The sequence below is a fragment of the Salminus brasiliensis genome, chromosome 7 (genome assembly GCF_030463535.1).
Source record: "Salminus brasiliensis chromosome 7, fSalBra1.hap2, whole genome shotgun sequence".
Classification (NCBI taxonomy): Eukaryota; Metazoa; Chordata; class Actinopteri; order Characiformes; family Bryconidae; genus Salminus; species Salminus brasiliensis.
The window spans coordinates 21,074,207-21,094,567 of NC_132884.1; the positions used below are offsets into that span (position 1 = coordinate 21,074,207).

The 20,361-nt window shown below is 43.1% G+C and overlaps 2 protein-coding genes across 6 annotated transcripts in view; both read left to right on the top strand.

The window, feature by feature from the left end:
* crocc2 (ciliary rootlet coiled-coil, rootletin family member 2) overlaps positions 1-5,407 on the top strand; it is a 72,821-nt gene extending 67,414 nt beyond the window's left edge. For 2 of the 3 annotated variants that reach the window (XM_072684094.1, XM_072684095.1), the window contains 3 exons: positions 2,189-2,320; positions 3,211-3,390; positions 4,126-5,407. In XM_072684094.1, coding sequence (XP_072540195.1) covers positions 2,189-2,320; positions 3,211-3,390; positions 4,126-4,209 — 396 coding nt within the window. In that variant the 3' untranslated portion in view covers positions 4,210-5,407. Of the gene's footprint in view, positions 1-1,175; positions 1,237-2,188; positions 2,321-3,210; positions 3,391-4,125 lie in introns of those variants that run through there. The other variant, XM_072684096.1, reaches the window with a different exon arrangement.
* Positions 5,408-6,611: 1,204 nt separating this feature from the next.
* Positions 6,612-20,361, top strand: part of sned1 (sushi, nidogen and EGF-like domains 1) — a 54,849-nt gene continuing 41,099 nt past the window's right edge. For all 3 annotated transcript variants that reach the window (XM_072684099.1, XM_072684100.1, XM_072684101.1), the window contains exon 1: positions 6,612-7,135. In XM_072684099.1, coding sequence (XP_072540200.1) covers positions 6,926-7,135 — 210 coding nt within the window. In that variant the 5' untranslated portion in view covers positions 6,612-6,925. The remainder of the gene's footprint in view (positions 7,136-20,361) is intronic.

The following is a 20,361-nucleotide window of genomic DNA, read 5'->3' on the forward strand; positions in this document are numbered from 1 at the left end:
CTTGTCACTTACTCTTAATAGCAATGCTCCAAAATCTTTTTTTTTGGAGTAAAAAAGTTTTACTAGTTGCTCCAACAAAAGCAAGATAAACTCTTTTTAATACCCATGATTTCAAAAGATAAAATAGATGAGCAGGTGTCTCAATACTTTTGTTTATATAGTGTATTTATTATATTTACTGTAATCTTCCCTAACCCTAAAGGCTACCACATCCCAGACATGCTGCATTGCGCTTTGCAGTGTCCACAAATGAGAAATTATTTTTGCAATACTGTTTTATTGCTCTAAGAGCCCCAGGATGACACTTAGCTTTTAAATCATCACTGTGTTAAGTAACACTCGAAAGAAGATCACAGAAAGCCGCAATGAACTTTTGTACAGAGAACAGTTGGTTCAGTCTATTCCAAAGTCTTTAAGATACAGTAAACCAAGACCACCTCATACATTTCAGCTCTTAATGATGATGAGAGTTTCATTCTTTTACTTCAGTATGTGTAAAGTGCAAATGAGCTTCAGCTTGATATTTCAATATATGGACCTGACCTCAGTAGTTATTGCTGGCCTTGATATTGCCCAATGTGTTTACTTGGCTAGCCCATTGATGTGAACAAGCCAGTATGTGGACTTGTATATTCCTAATCATTGCCATTTAAAAGGGTGTAATTGCATTATTCTACTATTATTTTAATAATTAAATCAGTGGCATAAAATAAAATGGTCTTAAAATGATAATAATATCATTAAGGCAGTTATTTCTAGGATCATCATCATCCAAAATAATAATGATTGTGACTGGCCTAGTTATAACTCTCTAACCTTTTATAATCCTAATTCTAACCATTATGTTCATCCACATTTCACCACATATTTCATTAATGGTCTGTGGAATAGCTGTAGTAGGCTAGTCAAATAAAAAATCTGATGGAAGTAGTACATATTACAATCAATGTAAACAGAGACATACAATTTACAATGTGTAATGCTTGTACTTAGAACCAGGTGTATTATAAATTTTACTAATGATATATATGAAATATTACTTTTTATTGTTGAATACAGTCAAATGTAGTTATTATTATATGGAGTAACAGACTGCAGTGTGTGTAACTGATAAATAACTGTCTGTGCAATGCTTAGCTAATCTTTAGGCTTGTCCTTCCTGTTCTGTTTCCTAGTTTTTTACAGCATACAGGCCTTGGTGCCCTGGTTCATGGAGTGGTAATAGTTCTAAATGAGGTTGAAAATTAAGTTTTAACTGTAGTATGTACACTGTGCACTGCTATGCCTGGCTGTGTCTGTCCTTTTTCACTCATTCGTTTTTGTCCTTAATAGCTGAGCCACCTGCTACATGACATTCTGCAGTGCAGGCAGTTTGCTGTGTGTTTGTATGATTCTCTGAATGGCATATTCATATTAACTGGAGACGTTAATATTTCTCCAGGTGCTCAGCTACTGTTTGCATGGTTATGGTTTGCAATTTGTCGCCAAAGCTTTCTCTATGCTACCACTATTATATTCATATAGAAACAACCCTCAGGGCTTCCTTTATTGCTGGATGTACTAGGATTTTTTTCAGAGTCAGAACGAGCTCATTTCGAGTGCCATTTGTAATGGGAAGCACTTATTGTTAAACAGAGTAACGATGTAACGTGAGTGATGTATTTATTAGCTTTGCTAGCTCACATTATTACACATCAAGTTAATTCATCAGCATCCCTGAGACGTTACGTTATTAACAGAGAAAAGTCACACTGGGTACTGCGGAAAGGGATCATCTGTGTCAACATGTGTTACAGTCTTGACTGACACAAGTAAATGTCTGTAGACAGATATTGTTCTTGCTTCAGGCATAGGAGTTCAGCATGTGACTGGCCCTCAGTGGTAAATGCATGTGAGTGTTGCGTGTGTATGTGTGTGTTTGTTTTCATACATTTTGAGAATGAAAATGTCCTAACCAACAGTTTTAGTTTATTGTTGGAGATATAAGACTAATGTAGGTCTAGTGCAAAAATAAACAAGCGCTTCAGACACCAAACATGTCTTGGCCGATGTCTTGACTACAGTTAAGGGAGGGAAATTGTGTCAATTATTTTTGTGGTTATACTCTTCATTTAAAGTTAGAATATTAGAACATTCCTATTACATACTAGTAGTTGCATTTGTGTGTGTGTGTGTGTTGTGTATGCAGGTAGAGCAGGAACGTCGGAAGCAGGAGGAGGAGGTGGTGTGTGTTGGTCGTCAGAAGGAGCAGCTAGAGCAGACAGTGTGCAGTCTGGAGCAGGAACTGAGCGAGACACATGCAGAAAGTCACACCTTAAAGGTTAGATTCTGTACCTTCATTCTCTGGAATGGTGGTGCTCCATCTAGTACTTTTGGGATGAATTGTGAAGTTAGGGATGAGGTGGGGTGGTCATCAACCAACATTCACTAACACCCACTAACACTCTTGTTGCTGAATGCACTGAAATACTCAGTGCAATCATCCAGAATCTAGTAGAAAGACTTCCCTGGAAAGTAGTGACAGTAACTCCAACAACAGCGGATAATTAGCCTTTTTTCCATTTCAGAAGAAACAATGAATGAGCAGGTGTCCCAATACTTTTGTCCATATCGAGTATGTGTAACAGACCTGCTTAGAGGAGCCTGTGGCTGTTGATTGTAGTGACAAGGTTGAATGAGTATTGAACATAGGTATTGACAGAGGTGTAGATCAGTCAGTATTCTACTCACCTGCAACTATTTACAGTAGCAGACAATTTCACCAGGTGTAGCAAAATGTTTGTATGCCACTTCAGTCATGATGAACAGGTGCATTTTGCATTTTTCCATGCACATTTTTTATAAACCTGTATGTTTGGGTTCAAGCTCCAGTTATGGACACAATTCTCAATTGGAATGTGTCTGATTTGCACCCAAAACTGCTGCAAAAGTGCTGCCTTAGTACATTGGGCCCAGAGCTTCAGAAGCTGAGAGAACGAGAGACAAAAAGAAAAAGGGATAGGAAGAGAAGTTAATTCGAATACTTAGAGCACATAAATCAGTATCCAGTCACCTGAATGTCGGTTCCAGTGAAATCTGAGATGTGAGAAATATACTACATTAAAATTCCATTTCCCCTCTAGGCTTCCTCTACATATTGGATGTTATTTTGGCTGCTTTAGCTCCAGCTCCTTAGCAGAGTGACATGGTGATGTGTGTTTTTGTGTGCAGTCCCAGCTCTCCCACCTGGAGCAGGCTCATTCGCAGCGTCTCTTGGAGGTGACTTCCCGCCACAGGCAGGAGCTGGAGCTGGAGACAGAACGTCTGCGGGGGTCCCAGCAACAGGCTGAGAGAGCCCTGGAGGCTCGAGAGAAAGCCCACCGCCAGAGGGTCCGTTGTTTGGAAGAACAGGTCAGTCAGGTCTAATGGCTGCTGCCACTTTCCCTTTACGACACCATCAATAACAGCCTATTGCATTGGTTACCCACCTGCGTCCTGGACTAACCCCGTTCTGCACATTTTCACTGCTTTCCCTAGTTGGCTCTGGAAAATGCCGTGCTGATTAGCTGATTAGTTCAATCAGGCGATGTTGGAGCACTGAAGGTGCAGAGACTTCATATACAGGGTCAGGGAACAGCTTGTCAGACCTGGGTATTGAACCCACAACCTTGTGATCAATAACACTCATTTCCCTGCATGGTTGAGATTTACTTACAAACACAGAACTCTAAGACTAACACTAGATGGAAGTAAACCATGAAGCAAAATAAACCAAACAGAACTTCAGGAAGACAAAGGATCACTGAAACAAGGGCTACTTACAGTGTAGGAATAACACCTGTGCATATGCCAGGCTCACTCTATTTTTGGATATTTTTGGAGACACCAACAAACACCTCAGGTCAGACACAATTTGCTGCTTGCTTGTCCCAGCAGGTTTAATATCTGGACCTGTTGGGAAGACCAAGTCTTAGTTTCAATGGCAAAGAGAGGACTTTGAGCTGTAAGAAAGTCAGGGCTAAAGATGGAAAAATAAGAAAAGCAGGCTCGTCTGGGCCTTGGAACACTACCAGTAGACTACTTAACAAATTGGGGGGTGTTGTACCAACTCCTTACCAGTAGTGTATGTGTGTGTGTGTGTGTCAGGTGTGTACACTGAAGGAGCAGCTGGAGCAGGAGATGCGGCGCAGGCAGACATACATGAGCCAGATGCTGAAGCCTGGACCCTGAGCGCCTCCCCAGGCTGCGATCAAGCTTGCTGTGGCTGACCCCCAAACCCTGGGACAAGCAGAACGGGGCGAAGCCCCTGAGTGTCCGCACACACTCCCACTGCTGTCTCTCATTCTGTTCACTCCTGGAGCCAGGCCAGGACAGCTCACAGCGGCTACTCGGATGGACTTCCGCACAATAAGCAGTTTTGAAACATGCACGCACGCGCGCACACATACACACACACATACACAAACTGGTTTGTTTTTATACCTTACCAGGTCATGGAGCCATACATATGTCCCATATGTATAATATATATATATATATATATATATATATATATATATATATATATATATATATATATATATATGACCAACCCTTAACAGCCTTAACATGAGTGACCCAAAAGAAATGAAAAGCAAGCGTCCCGACACATCTCTGGTTCTCCTGCAGAGCATTTGTCCTGAAAATGTACAAGAAACAAAGCCACAAACACACACTCCTGCACCTTGATGCAAGGAACATGAAATCACTCGCAGAACTGTTGCGTTACATGAGCACAAATCCCTCCAGTAATCCTGATCCACACCGTAAAAAAAACCCCAACAACAACAAACAAAGAGATCACTGTTTCCCCAAAAGCTCGGCGAGCGCCAAATTGTTTTAAGGATTTGCTCAGCAGGCAGCTGAAGCGTGTGTTAGTCCGCTCTGTCTGTCCCTGTTGGCCTGACGATAATCAGCACAATGTGAGGATGGCAGCCCCCAGCTTACCTCTCCCACTCCCTCCCTCCCTCCCTCCCTTACTCCCTTCCTCTCTTGCACATCTAAAGCACACACCGCACACACACAAACCTGCACGCACACGCATTCCACACCTTTATAGATTCTGTCGTGCGTCACTTATGTAATGGCTTTATTTCGTGGAACTACATCAAGCCTAATGATAATGAGATTGAATTGCTTTCATATGGAAAAGCTGTCATCAGTCCTAGCGTCCGAAACCGAACAACGACACTCTTGAATGGAGTTGCTGTTAAAGGCACACGCTGTGATCATTATTATCACTTTTATTATTGATCGTTTTATTGCCACTAATGACAGTTTGTGGCGATAATTCTCACTGTTAGTGCCTAATCCGCAAACATACACTCTAATCATTTATGAATAATTAAGTAGGAATGGCTTGTTTTTCTTTGTTGTGTTTTTTTTTTTGTCCGGCTCCATTTGGTGAAATGTTTTTTTATGAGCCAATAAAACCTCAATAAGCGATGAAACAATGAGCAGATTGATGCTTGTAGTTTGAGGAGTTGCTCTATTTGCGTTGGCTTTGCCTCTCGGATAATTACTCTAACTTGTTTTGATGTGTGCAAACAACTTAAAAACTGCTTCAAACGTTCCCTTGTGACAGTTTGGCTCCAGGGTTTGATATGTATTACTAATAACCCTCTTTGTCATCATCAGATTTTTTTTTCTTCATTTCTGCTTTTTTGCCTCTGCAAAAAAAAAAAACTATGACTCTGGGAATCTGCTGCCAACTAAGTCTTTGTACAAAAGACTTCATATAGGAATTCCTGCCTGATAATGTCTGTGGTCCAAGCGGCCAGAACTAATTTTGCCTTTGTTTAAAGAGGGCTATTTCATACTCTTTTGAAATCAGACATCTCATGCGCTTTATGATGAATTCGCTTGGGAAATTGACTTTCAGTAAAAAAAAAAAAAGCAGTAACAGTACAGTAATCCAAACCAGAGGGACTTTTGTGTACATTGCTCTCTTTGAACTGGCTTCTTGTGCAAGTTCTGCACGGGAGGCACTGAGTTCACGTCACATGATCAGCATGCTCCTGACGTTGCTTCGATATTGCTTGTGTGGTTTTCTATCACTGTGTATACGTGTGTGTGTGTGTGTGTGTGTGTGTGTGTTGCCCTGAAGGGTGTGCGCAGGCAGGCAGGCAGGCAGGCAGGCAGGCGAGCAAGCAGCGGAGTTGGGATGGTTTTCCTACAGGCTCTGTCAGAGTCTCTTTAATGCACCCCTTTGATTACCATAGCCCCGCCCACTGCTTATCCAGTTACCGGCCCCCTCTCCGCAATAGGCTGCGAGCGTCTAATTATGCAAGGTAGTGAATCCCTGGGGGTGTGTGTGTGTATGAGGAGGGGGGTGAGAGGCATGGGGGCCGGTCCTGAAAGAACTCCTTTGGCAGGCAGAATAGAGGTTTTATTGAGGATATTTCTAAGCTAACCATCAGGGACCAAATTGCTGGATTGTAAAAAAAAAAAAAAAAGGCGAACCGAATCACTTTGCTGCTTCTCTCCCTCTCTCTCCCTCTCTCTCTCTCTCTCTCTCTCTCTCTCTCTCTCTCATTTCTCTCTCTCTCTTTCACTGTCTTTTTTTTTTCACTCCCTCACTCGGATCCCTCATTTCAGTGAGCAGTGCAAGCGCTCTCCAGCACCCAGCGGCACACAGAATGCAAGGAATCTACCTCGCTGTCCCAGAGTGAAGGAGGCGAGAGTGGTTTAGGGAAAGAACGGAGGTGGAGGGGGAAAGACAGGGTGGACTGAAAGAAACAGAAGGGACAGAACAGAGCTGGTTAAGAGAGGAAAAGCCAGACAGGCAGGCACTAAAGGTGGACCGAGCAGAATTGCCTGGAGAATTTGCTCCTGTCCCACTGCCCCTATTTCGGGTTTCCATTCATTGTTCCGGCACTTTCCCCCCCATCCCAGTGCAGTGGAGGTCATGGGGTGGCTACTGCTGCCCTGCCTGTGCACCCTGTTGTGCCTGAGGCTGCCGGGCAGCGTGGAGCCGGCCGTTCCGCTGCGCGACTTCTACCCCTTCGGTCAGGAACAGGGGGACACTCTGACCATCAAGCAGGACGACGGAGGCTCAGGATTGGTGGACATCTCCGTGGCTTTCCCTTTCTTCGGAGACTGGCACAATGGGCTCTATGTGAGTTACGGAAAGTGAGTGTGTTTGTGTGTGCGCGAGCGTGAGTGTGTGCACTGACAGAGTGATGGATTGAATGTGTTCATCATTTCCACAGGAATAAATAAATCACATGGACACGATTACTTCCTTTCAGCTCACTTACATTTGGCAGTGACTGTGTTGATGAGATACATTTTTTCATTCATATTTCAACTTACAGCATCACGTTCTCAGTGTGTGACAGGGAGTCATGCTAGAGAATCAACTCTTTCATTCAGCAGCTTTACTGGCGTGTGTGTGTGTGCATGTGTTAGAGTGCTTTACTGGAGTTGCGGTTGTGAATCGGGACAAGTGCATGAGGTTCGCATGTGACACACACACACATGCACACAAGCAAGCACACAGTAGCAGGGCTTCCGAAGAGGGTTTCCGTGAAGAGATGACAGAATGGCATGAACTGTGTTGTGTGTGCGTGTGTGTGTGTGTGCGAGAGAGTGAGAGAGAGTACACATGAGGATGGAGAGCGCTCCGATGCATCCAAGCTTAGGCTGAGTCAGACTGTCGCACGTATACACACACAGAGGTGTGTTTAAATGCAGTGTCAGGCAGCGCATGGGGTCATTCATATGTCCTGCATCTGTTTCTCTGCATATTTTGTTACCCTCCTTTCACCCTGTTCTTCAATAGTCAGGAACCCACAGGACCTCCACAGAGCAAGTGTTATTTGGGTGGTGGGTTATTCTCAGCTTTACAGGGAGACTGATGTGGTGGTGGTGTGTTAGTGTGTGTTGTGCTGGTATGAGTGGCTCAGACACAGCAGTGCTGCTGGAGTTTTTAAACACCTCAGAATCACTGCAGGACTGAGAACAGTCCACCAACTAGAAATATCCTGCCAACAGCATCCTATGGGCAGCGTCCTGTGGACGCTTATGAAGGATGGCCAAAACAAACTGTTAAGAAACAGATGCGCTTCTATCTCTGAAATAACAACTACAATGTGGACCAACTAGGCAGGAATGTCTAGTAGAGTGGACAGTGAGTGACACGGTGTTTAAAAACTCCAGCAGCACTGCTGTGTCTGAACCACTTATACCATGAATGCACAGAAACAGATGGAATACAGTCTGTAATTATAGACTGATCTAATGAACAGTGAGTGTAGAAACAAGGAGGTGGTGTTAATGTTATGGCTAATCAGGGTACGTGTTAGTGCCTACATGTAAAAATAGGCCCTGTATTATCTATATATGTGTATGTACCTATACATAATAATATGCCCAAATGCATTAACTATGTAAATGGAGATGAAAGTATCTATATGTAATAATATACCCCGTATACATTTTCTATGTATATGAAAGTGCCTATAAATAATAATGTCCTATATGCATGATCTATATAGATATATGTACCTATATGTAATAATATATCCTATATATGTTCTCCATATAGATGTAAGAGTACCTATAGGTGACCCTTTGCCCCTATGCATAATCTATATAGATATAAGTACCTATAAGTAATAATATGCTCTTAATGTTATCAATAAAGATATAAGTACATATATGTAATATTATGTCCTATATAAATTATGTATTTTATACCTCCTTTACATTTTTAGGCCTAACCTTTACATTTTAAGATTACATTGCTTTTGTTTTTTGTTTTTTTGTTTTTTTTACAAAGTATGCACAAAGCAAACACACAAACACACACACACACACACACACACATATTCTGTGGCTCAACGAACACCACCTGTTGCAATGCAGCATCCCCAAAAACTGTGCCTCCCAAAAATACCCTCCTCCAGCAAGTTTCCACCCTTTCCACTTTGCCTCTGTTTCTCAGTGCCCTGCCCAGGTGCCACGGCAACAATGGGCAGGGGCAGGGGTCCCGTTTCCACAGTGGCCCATCTAAGAGCAGACGGGTGAGGTCAGTGTCCCAAAGCAGCGCGGCCACTGCCCTGCGACATGCCATTCAAACAACTGCCTGCTTACAGCCTCCACAGGCAATCCAGTGCTTCTGTTCTGATCCGTCTTCAAATAATGAAGTCGGCCAGATTTATGTCTTGGAAAAAACGCAGCCGGCAGAAATAGTATGTGGTGTTCAGGGTGTTCCTTCTGTCTGTGTGCATGTGGTTCTTTATATGTGTGTGTGTGTGTGTGTGTGTGTGTGTGTGTGTGTGTGTGTGTGTGTGTGTGTGTGTGAGTTTAAAGAAGAGCAAGAAGCTGGAGTGTCCCTGCTTATACATATGTTTTCATATATGTGCATGAGATGTGTCTTAGTGTTTGTGTGTGTGTGTGGTATGTGTGAGAGTGAAAGAGAGAGCAATAAGCATGCCTTACTCAAATCTGTTTGTCTAAGGTTTTCTGTGAGTTCAGTGTGTGTGTGTGTGTGTGTGTGTGTGTGTGTGTGTGTGTGTGTGTGTTTATGTGGAAGAGTGTGAGGGAGAAAGTGAGAGCCAGAGGCATGCCTGCTCGCGTGTGTTTGTGTGTACTAGAGTGTGTGACCCTAAGTGGCATCTCATATATCAGAGAGGGATGTAAATATTCATGTGAGCTGGAGACAGGATAAGACGTGCAGCAGATAGAGACGCAGATGTAAAATTAGATTAGCTGTGAGCTGACGGTGTCTGTTTCACAAAGCATGATTCTTCAGTTCAAGCAACTTTATGTAGCATTTTTACCTTCAAATTTAATTAATTCAAAAGCATGTTGATACGCCACTGACTTGTAACAGGGAGAATTTCACCTATCATTCCCACTCTAAGCACGGAACTCTGCTACTGCACTATGCAACTTTAACTATAAAACTTGTCATATTTGTATAAAATCCTGTAATATTACCCTACTGTGTCAGTCCACATGATTCTTTCACTTATGGTTTTGTGTCTCTCTGCGCATCCAGAAATGCATGTGTAAAGTGTGTCCTTGGGGGGGGTAGGAGCTGTAAGTGCGAATTACACTACTTGACAGTAGGGAGAGCACAGAAGCAAGAAATACCAGATAACTTTAAATCCAAAGGCAAGCCTGTCAAGTATGAGAAACAGCAAAGGGCTGTTGCATCATATATTCCTGAGTTTTAGCGCAGGTTATCCAGCTAAACTGGGAAATCCTGCTTTGTGAAGTAGCCCAAAGAAAGCCTCTGTCCCACCACACTTCAGCAGGTGCGGCAGAATTTCATGATGAATGGACCAATTGAAATGCTCCAGAATGCCTTGGATTCAAATCTTCCATTAAAAGTGAAATCTCCTGTAAAGTTGACGGTCTCATATGGTTGATTACCTTGGGCACTGATTTTGACACATTTCCCTGTACGTACTAAAAGAACAGACACCTTCTCGAGTCAAAACACACTTAGAATAGATTTGTTGGATGCAGCAGACAGAGATTGGGGTTGGAAATCCTATTCCTTTAAGTGTTCCTTTAAGCTTGCGCAAATAGGCAGAGAATAATGTTTGAAGGAACGCTCAAGCTAAAACCAGAGACATGATTCAGAGCCGATGCATAAATACATAGTTTCACAACACAGAGAGATTACAGGAGGTCTGTTTTTTTCTTTTTTTTTCTCTCAGCAGCAATGCGTAGAGTGCAAACAGAGGAGGTAACTGCAGGTCAATGGCAATCAGCCTTTAGAAGTCTCCAGTGCACTGATGTGTGTGACAGGCACTTAAAATTGCACTCCCAAAGCTCTTTAACTTGCCAGAGCTTTTCAAACTGAGTCAATTATGCCTCAACTGCGCTGCACACCAGCCAGCCACATGTTCACCTCTGCCACGAGAAAAAGCCGCTTTGAACAGGTGAGATTTCGGCAGGCCCACAGGAACAAATTCACATGGGTAATTTCTTCCGGGACGGCATTCCAGACCAATGGGGCAAGGCAACAGAAAAGCTCTCGAACCAAACAATTTGTGGTGGTTCTTGAAACTGTCTCATGGTATTACTGTAAGAGCTTTCCATAAAGCAAAAGGAAGAATCTAGAGCTGCCTGCTTTTCCCAAAGCCTCACGACATTCCCTTCTTCTCTCTCTCTCTCTCCCTCCCCAAAAGAATTTGTAAATTCTTTACTATGCTGCTATGGGCTGTCAGTCCTGCACACCTTCAAATTGCTCACATATACGCATTTGTTTGTTTTTAGACCTGATAAGCAGGGTTATACATATGTTCCATATGTAAAGTTGTGGTCAGAAGTTTACATACACACACTCATCATGGGCATTAATGTCATGCCAATATTGTGATTTTTGATGTTTTTGTTGTCCTGACATTACTGACATTACTTATTCACTCTGTTCAATCTCAGAGCACAATGCTTCCACGGCCATGCTTAACAGCTGGTACAGTGTTCTTGGGGGCTAATGCCTCACCTTTAATCCTCTGAACATAACTCTTGTCATTGTGGCCAAAAACTTCAATCTTTGTCTCGCCTGACCATGAAATGTTTCTTCAGGTGACTTTTTCTTTTTCAACATGGTCAGCTGCAAACTTTTGTTGAGCTTTAAGGTTTTGATATTTCTTGGACGGCAACCATTCAAGTCCCTGGTGATGTAGAATGCACTTATCTGAAGACATTGATGACATTGGTGTTCCAGCAGCTTCCAGTTCATTGCAGGCCTGTGCCTGGGTGGTTATTGAGTTGTTGCTGACCATCCAACCCAATGTGCTCTCAATTGAGGGTGACAGCTTGGGTCTTCCAGATCTTGGCAAAGTGGCTGCATCTAATAACTTGTATTTACATACAGTTACAGTGATAATCTTGTAATCCGCAGTTTAGAGATCTGCACTGATCTCATTGAACTTTTACATTGTACCGTGTGTTGGTCAATCCTATAAGTCCTGCCAAACCCTTTTTATGTGGGTACAGAGAAGCTACCAGCTGGAGTCAATCATGATTACTAACAGGAAGTTAAGAGGTCTTGGCTGATTAAAAGTGATTGAATGATTAGATAATTGCATAAGGAGCACAGTGCCTGCCATAATGTGTGGGACAAAGACACATTTGCCCCTCTGCTCCACAGTTTTCATCCGTTTCAGTTTCAGCATATTAAAATTACAACATTATTTTACACAGTCCCCCTTATTTCAAGGCACCATAATGTTTGAGACATTTCTTCACAGGTGTTTATAAGGACACTGCCTCATCAATGCAGGCAAAAGATAGCTAGGCTTGCTTATGGGCTTTAAAACACTGTAGTTGTTGTGTGTGAATCTGTGAATCTGTAGTCGCCATAGTTTAACATGGGGACAAGAGCTGTGCCAATGGAAGTCAAAGAAGCTCTTATCAGACTGAAAAAAAAGAAAGAGTCAAACCTTGGGTTACCAAAAAAGTGTGTGGGATATCTATAAGGAGAAAGAACGCACTGGTGAGCTTATTCAGTGCAAAGGGACTGGAAGACCAGGGAAGACCTCCTGTTTGTGGCAGAACAGGCTCAGCTGTGGTATAAAGAAATCCTCAATTGTCTGCCCAGCAGATCAGAAACAGCCTGTAAGAGGCGGTTGTGTATTTGTATCTTTTTTGAGTTAGCAAAGCTACAGCATTCTGGAAAAGGGGTATGTATGCCTGCTGAAGCCATACATACATGTAACTGCTAAAGGCAGTAGCACAATGAATTCTAAGGTGCATAGAAACAAATTGATGCAGGTCTCCAAATTGGGTATCTTAAGGGTACAAGGCTCTGAAACAAGCAAGAGCTGAAGATTGCTAAATTAGAAGCTTGGCAAAGCATCACCAGGGAAGATACTCAGCACCTGGTGAGCAGAGGTGCATATAAAGAAAACATGTCTCTGTCCCAAACATTATGGAGGGTACTGTAGGTGTGCAGTACCTAATAAAGTGTTTGAGTTTAATGAGAACATTAAAACTACCTGACTAACACTGTGTACGTCCCCATCATGCTACCAAAATAGCTCAGACTCATCTGAAGGTGTTCTGTGATCTCCGGAACCAAGATGTTATCAGCAGAACCTGCTGTAGTCCTGTAGGTTGCAAAGTGGGGCCTCCAGGAATCAATCTCGCTTGTTAAGTACATCCCAACTTTATCATATTCCTCAAACCATTTCTGAAGAATGTCCGCAGTGTGGCAGAGAACATTGTCCTGATGAGAGAGGCCACTGCCATTAGGGAATATCGTTGCCATGAAGGGGTGTTCTTGGTCTGCAGCTATGTTTAGTTAGGTGGTATGTGTCCGAGTAACATCCGCATGAATGCCAGGATGTCTGGCGCAGAGTATTGCCCCGAGTGTCACACGGTCTCCGCTGACCTGTCTTCTTTCCATAGTGCATCAAGGTTCCTTCTCTTTCCCAGGTAAGCGACACGCATGCTCTCTGCCCTCTACATTATTTACAAGAAAACGTGATCAGGCCTCCTACTTCCATTGCTCCGTAGGCTAGTTCTGATGCTCATGTGCCCATTGTGGATGTGGATCATGGGTCGCTATGCAGCTATGCATCCCCATAAGCACCTTTTTATCAAAGCTAGCAAGTTTTTCAGCATTTTATGAGATCGAACTAGACGGGCTAGCCTTTCCTTACCCTTCCTTGGACAAATTTTGGTAGGTACTGACCATGACGGAACATCACCATCAGAGTTGAACCCTTTTCCAATTTTCCTGCTGTCTACGCACTCCCAACACACCTTCAAGAACTGACTCACTAAGTAATTCACTTCAGCTGTCAGTGGTTTTAATGTTGTGGCTGATTGGTGTGTGTGTATATCTATATGTAGTCATTTTCTAAACCTAAACCTCAGTAAACTACAACAGAGCACAGTGGGGGTATGTGCCTGGGGGAGGGGTGTACCAGCCCGCACTGTCCCAAAAGTCACCCCCCCCCGATGCCCCCTTTAACCCCAGTCCATCTATAGCCTGGGTCTGTGCTCAGACCCACTACAGCCTCAGTGCTGCTCTTCTGTTTTGTTTTGGTTTGGGCCTGGGAGTTTTCACATGTTGCTGGGACCTTTCCTGGGACCTTTCCTCACTCCCCTAAACCTTCTCCCCTCCCCTTCCTCCTCCTCCTCCTCTCCGGCTTCAGATAACGAGTGCTGGGGTCTTCCCTCCGGACTCGTCCAGCTGCTGGCCTGCACAGAGCCGAGATCCCTTTAACAGAACACAGATGCATCTGTGAAGTGTCTTGGAGATGCCAAACAATGCAGGCCCTCGAATAACCGCTCTTAGAAAACGGCCAGGAACGAAGAGAGCAGAGAATGGGATTCCAAAGCGCGACAGGCAAAGCGCGGTGCTGAGCTTCAAAGCAGATGTGTGAAGGAAGAGCGTGCAATTAAAAAAATGCAGAAAAAGCAGGATACAAGGAGGTCGGACAATAACCCTGGTCCCGGAATACACCTGCCTTGCTTATGCTGGTGTTCTGACACACCTGATCCAAGCCATCTAGTCATTAACAAGCCTTTTCTGAGATGAAGATGGCGTGTAGGAGCAGGGGAAACCTTAAAATGTGGAGGCGGGGATATTTCAGAACTCTTAGATACCAAAGTACCAAAAAGGGTTTTTTTGAAACAATGCCATAGAAACCACTTATGGTTCTCGGAACAGCCGTTAAATAGATGTTTCCTTAAGGATCCATTTTTGAGAATGCAAGAGTGTGAGAACGCTTCTAAAGCTTGAAGACCCTCCTGCCTCCTACATGTAAATTTAACGTCAAGATTTTGTAGCGATTAAAGGGCTTCCAGAGAAACATATAGGAACTTATTTTGTAGGTAAAGAAGCACTATTTAGAAACAGCAACAGGAATCTCTCAAAACAAGACCAGAAATAGCAATGCAAAACATGTGTTAGGAACTTTCTGCATGTTGATCTTTGAAACAGTGGTTTATAAACAGTATAAGTGCAGATTTCCTTTATTCCACAGTTGAGATGAGTCAAAGCAGGAGAGTGGAAACTGACAGGCAGAAAAAGCTCTAAGTCAGTGTTGCACACACACACACACACACACACACAACACACACATCTGCTAAAGCTCATCCTCGCCACTTCAACACTTAGCATTTGCGCAACTATGAAGAGGGAATCTTCAACCTTGAGGGATATTTTTTGTCTCTTGATGTGCTTTTTTTGGCGCAGCTGAAGTGGCCCAAATATTACTGTAAGAGAGTGAAAATACAGTATTGTGCTTTGAAACATTAACAGCTACCTTTGATGTGGTACAACATTGGTCTGCATTATTTTGGACGAGAATGCTCTGTATTAGTTGGAGCATGTGAATGCCTTGATGCTACTAAGCATCCACACAAGCTTCCCAGGATCATCTGTGATTGGTCAGGATAGTCACAGCATACAGTATCGAAAAACTAGAGAAGATCTCAAGGCTTGTTTAAGCTGTGTCCGTACCCTGCGTTCATTTTGTCCACATTTGTGCATGTTTATTGATCATAGATACAAACGGAATGGAGCGATTCAATCGAAATCGAAGGGGCATTATATCCAATAGTCCAAGCAAAATACAACCACTGCCATATGAACATGATGAAGGAGAAACTTGTTTACATCGTGTTGCTACCTGATTTGTGTAACCTGCCCAAACCTGCACGCATTACGTTTCACAATGCTGCCTGATTTGCACTTTACGAGGGCAGCCATAGTCACACGATATGTGGTACATGGACTTTCATGCTTTAAATGATAGTACATTTATAAAATGCATATGCATTTATCCATTGTTATGTGTTATAGTTGGTGTATGCTCTATGCTTATTATTTACCTGGTTAATGCAACATTTATAGGTAAACATCACAAAAAGTGAGCACACTGTTAAATAAATTCCACCTAAACTAGTGCCACAACAGCAAAAATGCATTCTATATATGCCTAGATGTGTATTACTAGGTCAACTCAAACAGAAATCTTGAAGTATGGTTGATTTATATATACGATCCAACTCCTAAAACTCTATTAAAATGTGCATTAATCGCAATTACCCATAGAAATACATGGACTGTCACCATTCAGTGTCCATACTCAAACTGGGGCCTCTGCTGCAAAATTTGATAAGATCCCTCTTATAGTTACTGACACAACTGTACCCCCCTGACTCACAAAAAAGACTCTTTAACAGCACACCTTGGCCTCCATCAGCACTACACTACGCCTATTTACCGTATATATATATCCAGCGTGTCTGTTTTTACCCCTTTCAAATGTGAGTTCATTTCTCACCTGTCAGCTCATTTTACACATGGCTTCCTGCTGTCGTAGCCTGATGTTCTAACCTGGCAGACATCAGTTTACTGTAGTTGCAGAATTGTCAGTTGTTAGCGATTATTTATTTTCATTTCATTCAGTTATTTTCATATTCCTCAAGTATGAATTTTATTAACACCAGACAACAACACTATTTTTTTAACGCGTTGCTTTGTATCTTTGGCATCGTAGCCTTTCCTCCTTCTCTCCAGTGTCTTACAACTGTTTGGCTTTCTAGCTGTCAGAATAAATGTCTGCTTCTGTATAAAGCTACCTGTGTGATTACTAGAGGAGTATATCCCAGTAAAGACATGCGAAACGGGTTTAAGTGCAGTAGTTGCTAATGATTGTAGTGGTTGAGGTGTTCTGCACATATATATATATATAGAGAGAGTACTGTGGCGGAGCAGGTAGTGTGTGTGCCAAGTATCTCCACAGGCCTGGGGTTGAGGGCCTGAACTTTGCTCTGGGGTCTGTCTGTGAGGAGTTTGGTGTGTTCTCCCTGTGGCTTTGTGGGTTCTTGCGGGTACTCTGGCTTCCTCTTGCCTCACAGAATTGGCTATTGCCCCTAGGTGTAAGTGAATGTGTGTATAGTGCCCCATTCAGAGTAAATGTCTGCCCTGCACCCAACTGTCTCTTTTCCACTGCAGGGCCGAACAGTTCTGAGAATGGAGAGTAAGCGTTGTGGTGGCTTTTTTCACACTAACTAACTGGGCTAGCTAAGCGTACTTGGGGCCACAGAACAGTTCGGTGGGAAAGCCCAATGGCATAGGGGTCCGCTGATTGGCTTCATATTTGCGCCACTTTTCTGCCGTGACAGGGTCTTTATAATAGTTTGAAAGCATCTTCCACACAAAAATGTCAGGAATGTCAGTTCTTCATTTCACATTTAGTTAGTATGCTAACTTGCTAACTCTGTGAAATCTGGATTGAGAGCATCAACCTGTTTGAGACATTACTACAGCAATGCTAAGTGTTTCATTCATTAGGAGAGCATTCTTTTTTACTGGGCTCCAAAGTTCCTAGCTACACCATTGGCTAAAGGCCTCCTGACCAATCATCATAGAATCTGAGATCATGGATGTATTGTTTTCACTCATGGTGTGTACAGGATGTACCTGTGCTTGCTGGGGACTTCAGATTGCCCATGCTTTATATCAATAGAGTGATATGCCAGACTTTGTGCTTGTGTTTGGAACTGATTCAGATAGGAAAGCTCCAAAATTCATTTCCCTCCACCAAGCACCAAGTTATTTATCTAAGCTCTGTGCCCCTCTCTGTATATTATTGCGAGATATGACAGATAGTGTGGAGGGTCACGAGCAGGTACGGCAGAGCAAGCTGGGGGTGATAAAGCTCATTGCGTGGGGAAAGGCACACGCTTTCTTACTTTCCTCAAGTAACTAGGAAAGATGGGGAAAAAACATGTGCGATCTTTCTCTCTGGAAGGGAACGTCCAATGTTTTCTCGAGCTGATCTTGGGCACCCTTTTTATTTGGGGGGGGGGGGGGGGGGTTTGTTTTGGCATGATTTTTCCCCCAGATGAAAGTTTATTTTAGTCTAAAAATTACTCGCTTCCAAAGAAAACTAGCCTAGGAGAACCCCGGATATTTCCGGCAAAAGAATTCCTAAAAAACAACATGGGAGTGGATGAGTGGAGTGGCACGATGTAAGACTGTGGGTGCCTGTGTTATGGAGAAAGTGAGTGAGAGAGGGATTAAGTGTGAGTTGGGAATCTCTCAAAACAATATGTAGAATTTCCACAAAAGAAGGTTTTACAACTGTAAAGTTACAATGCCCAGTGGAACTGCTAAATTGATGACATCCCGCTTCTCCATCCCAGCGCTGTTTTTCCTGTTTTCTAACAGGCTTTTCTCTTCTCCAAGATAGCCAAACACTTTGAGCCAAGCCGTGTTTGCTTTCACTCGCTCTCAGCCTGTGGTTATGTCCAATTACTCCATCCTATATTTAATAAGATGCTTTGACACAGGAAAATTCATTCAATGGTTCATTCAACCTTTTCCAGATGCTACGGGAGATCAGACGGGAACGCCAGTGCGCATTACAGCACGGCTCAATAACCTCCAGTTTAGAGCTCAGCACGATTCGCTGTGCTAATTTAACAGCGCTGTAGGCCTGTGTGTTACTGCCACCCACCACTGCTACCTTCCCCTCGGCTACCAGCACCAATCACAGCTCTGCTGCGTCTGTTTCCACAACCACAGTAACTCGGGGCAGCTACAGTGTGAGTTTACCAGGCTCTACACCCATCTACACCCATCTGTCTGTCCAACATCTCCTGTTCATGATGCCCTGGATCTGCTTCATCATGGTGGTATCTCACTCTGTCTCCCCATGTCTCTTTCTCTCTGCCCTCGCTTCCTCTTATTCTCTCTCCTTTCATCTCTCTCTCTCTCTTTCTCTCTCTCTCTCTCTTCTTACTTGTGTTTTCGCACCTCTCTCCATCTCTCTCTCATTTGTCTTTACTGTCCTCTCTCAAAAATATCTCTCTTTCTTTGTCTCTCTCCCTTCATTTCTCACTGTCTCCCTGCATTTCGTTATTGTCCTCTCTCAACAATTTTTTATTTCTCTCTGACCCTGCAACTGTCTCAGGCTCATGCTGGAGTTGCGCTGATGCAAAAAAAGGGAAGACTGCGGTCGGCCAATTAACCCAGCTTCGTGTCGGGCCAAACAAAACTTCCTCCACTGTTTTTACAGCTAAAGTCTCCAAATTATGGTTTCCATTCGAGTGAGAGGGGAGAGGAAGCAGTAAGTGTTGGTTGTCGCTTTTGTCACTGCATGAAGCTGCTGCCAACCACGGCCACAAGGACAACAAAGGTCACAGTGGCAATAAGAGGTCAGGAGAGTCGGCTTGGATGAGAAAGGAGAGCTGAGCTGTGTCCCAGTTTGCCTTGGATTCATCGATTTCTTATTCCTAAATTACTTAGTTTGGGACTGGAGACGAGGCTTGTGTAGCTAACCTGTAACAGAAGCTTATATTCTTCAAAAATGATCTTAGCACAGTACAAACTGTGTGCCTTATTTGCCATACACCTGCTTTCAACAGACATGACAGATTAGCATGCAGAATCTCACGTCACTGACTGGTCTTCTGAACCGAGTCCATATAAACACCTGCTGATTATTTCAAAATCAATGTGACATGTCCAGCCTAAACTGTTTGCTAGTTTTAAGTACTTTTTGTCACCAAGTTATAAAAATGTCCAAAATCTGATCCTCCTCTTTCCAGTGAGCATGGCCACCTGCAGCCTTCCACATTTTTTTATTTTTTTGGCAGTTTGGAGAAAGAAGTGCGATTTTTCTTCCCTTCACAGCTGAGGTGCCCTTGAGTAAAGCACCTAACCCCCAATTGTTCCCTGGGCACTGAGGTGGCTGCCCCTTACTACCAAATTCACTAGTATGTGTGTATTCACCGCTTGGGATGGATTAAAGACTGTGGATGTTGAAATCTGTTGTACTGCTGTGTAAAAGTGTGTTTCTAATCCGTATATACACATTTCCATGCACTGTGTTTAGCCATCTGATTACCTTGGAGCGTGTTGGTTGCCTAGTGATGCTGCACTGGAGGCAAACTTTTAGTTTCTGGAGCATTGCAAGTGGTAGGGGGATTAATTGGCTCAGTTAAATTGGGCAGAAAATTTGGTAAAAGTTCCAGATTCCAGACATTATACAGAGAGCAAGACGTCCAGCTTATGATTATGGTACAGTGACGCATTACAGGACTTTTCCACATTACATTTTTGTTTTTCTAATAAAAATGTTTGATATAGAGAGTCAGCCCCTGTACATAAAATGTACATGTGCTACCTGTGACTGTGCAACTGTGAGTGTGAATACACACGTGTTTTGGGCCAAATTTGGTTCATTAACAGGTAGAAGTCGTGTAGGCTATGATCCCTAGTCGTTTAGCGTGCTATGGACATTTTTGTAGTGTTCCCAAAGCTTAAAATGTACTGTGGGCTGCTGTAAAAACCGTTACTATCCCTCTTTCTTTGACAACCTTAGTCCATGGTCATCAGGAAATATAATAAAG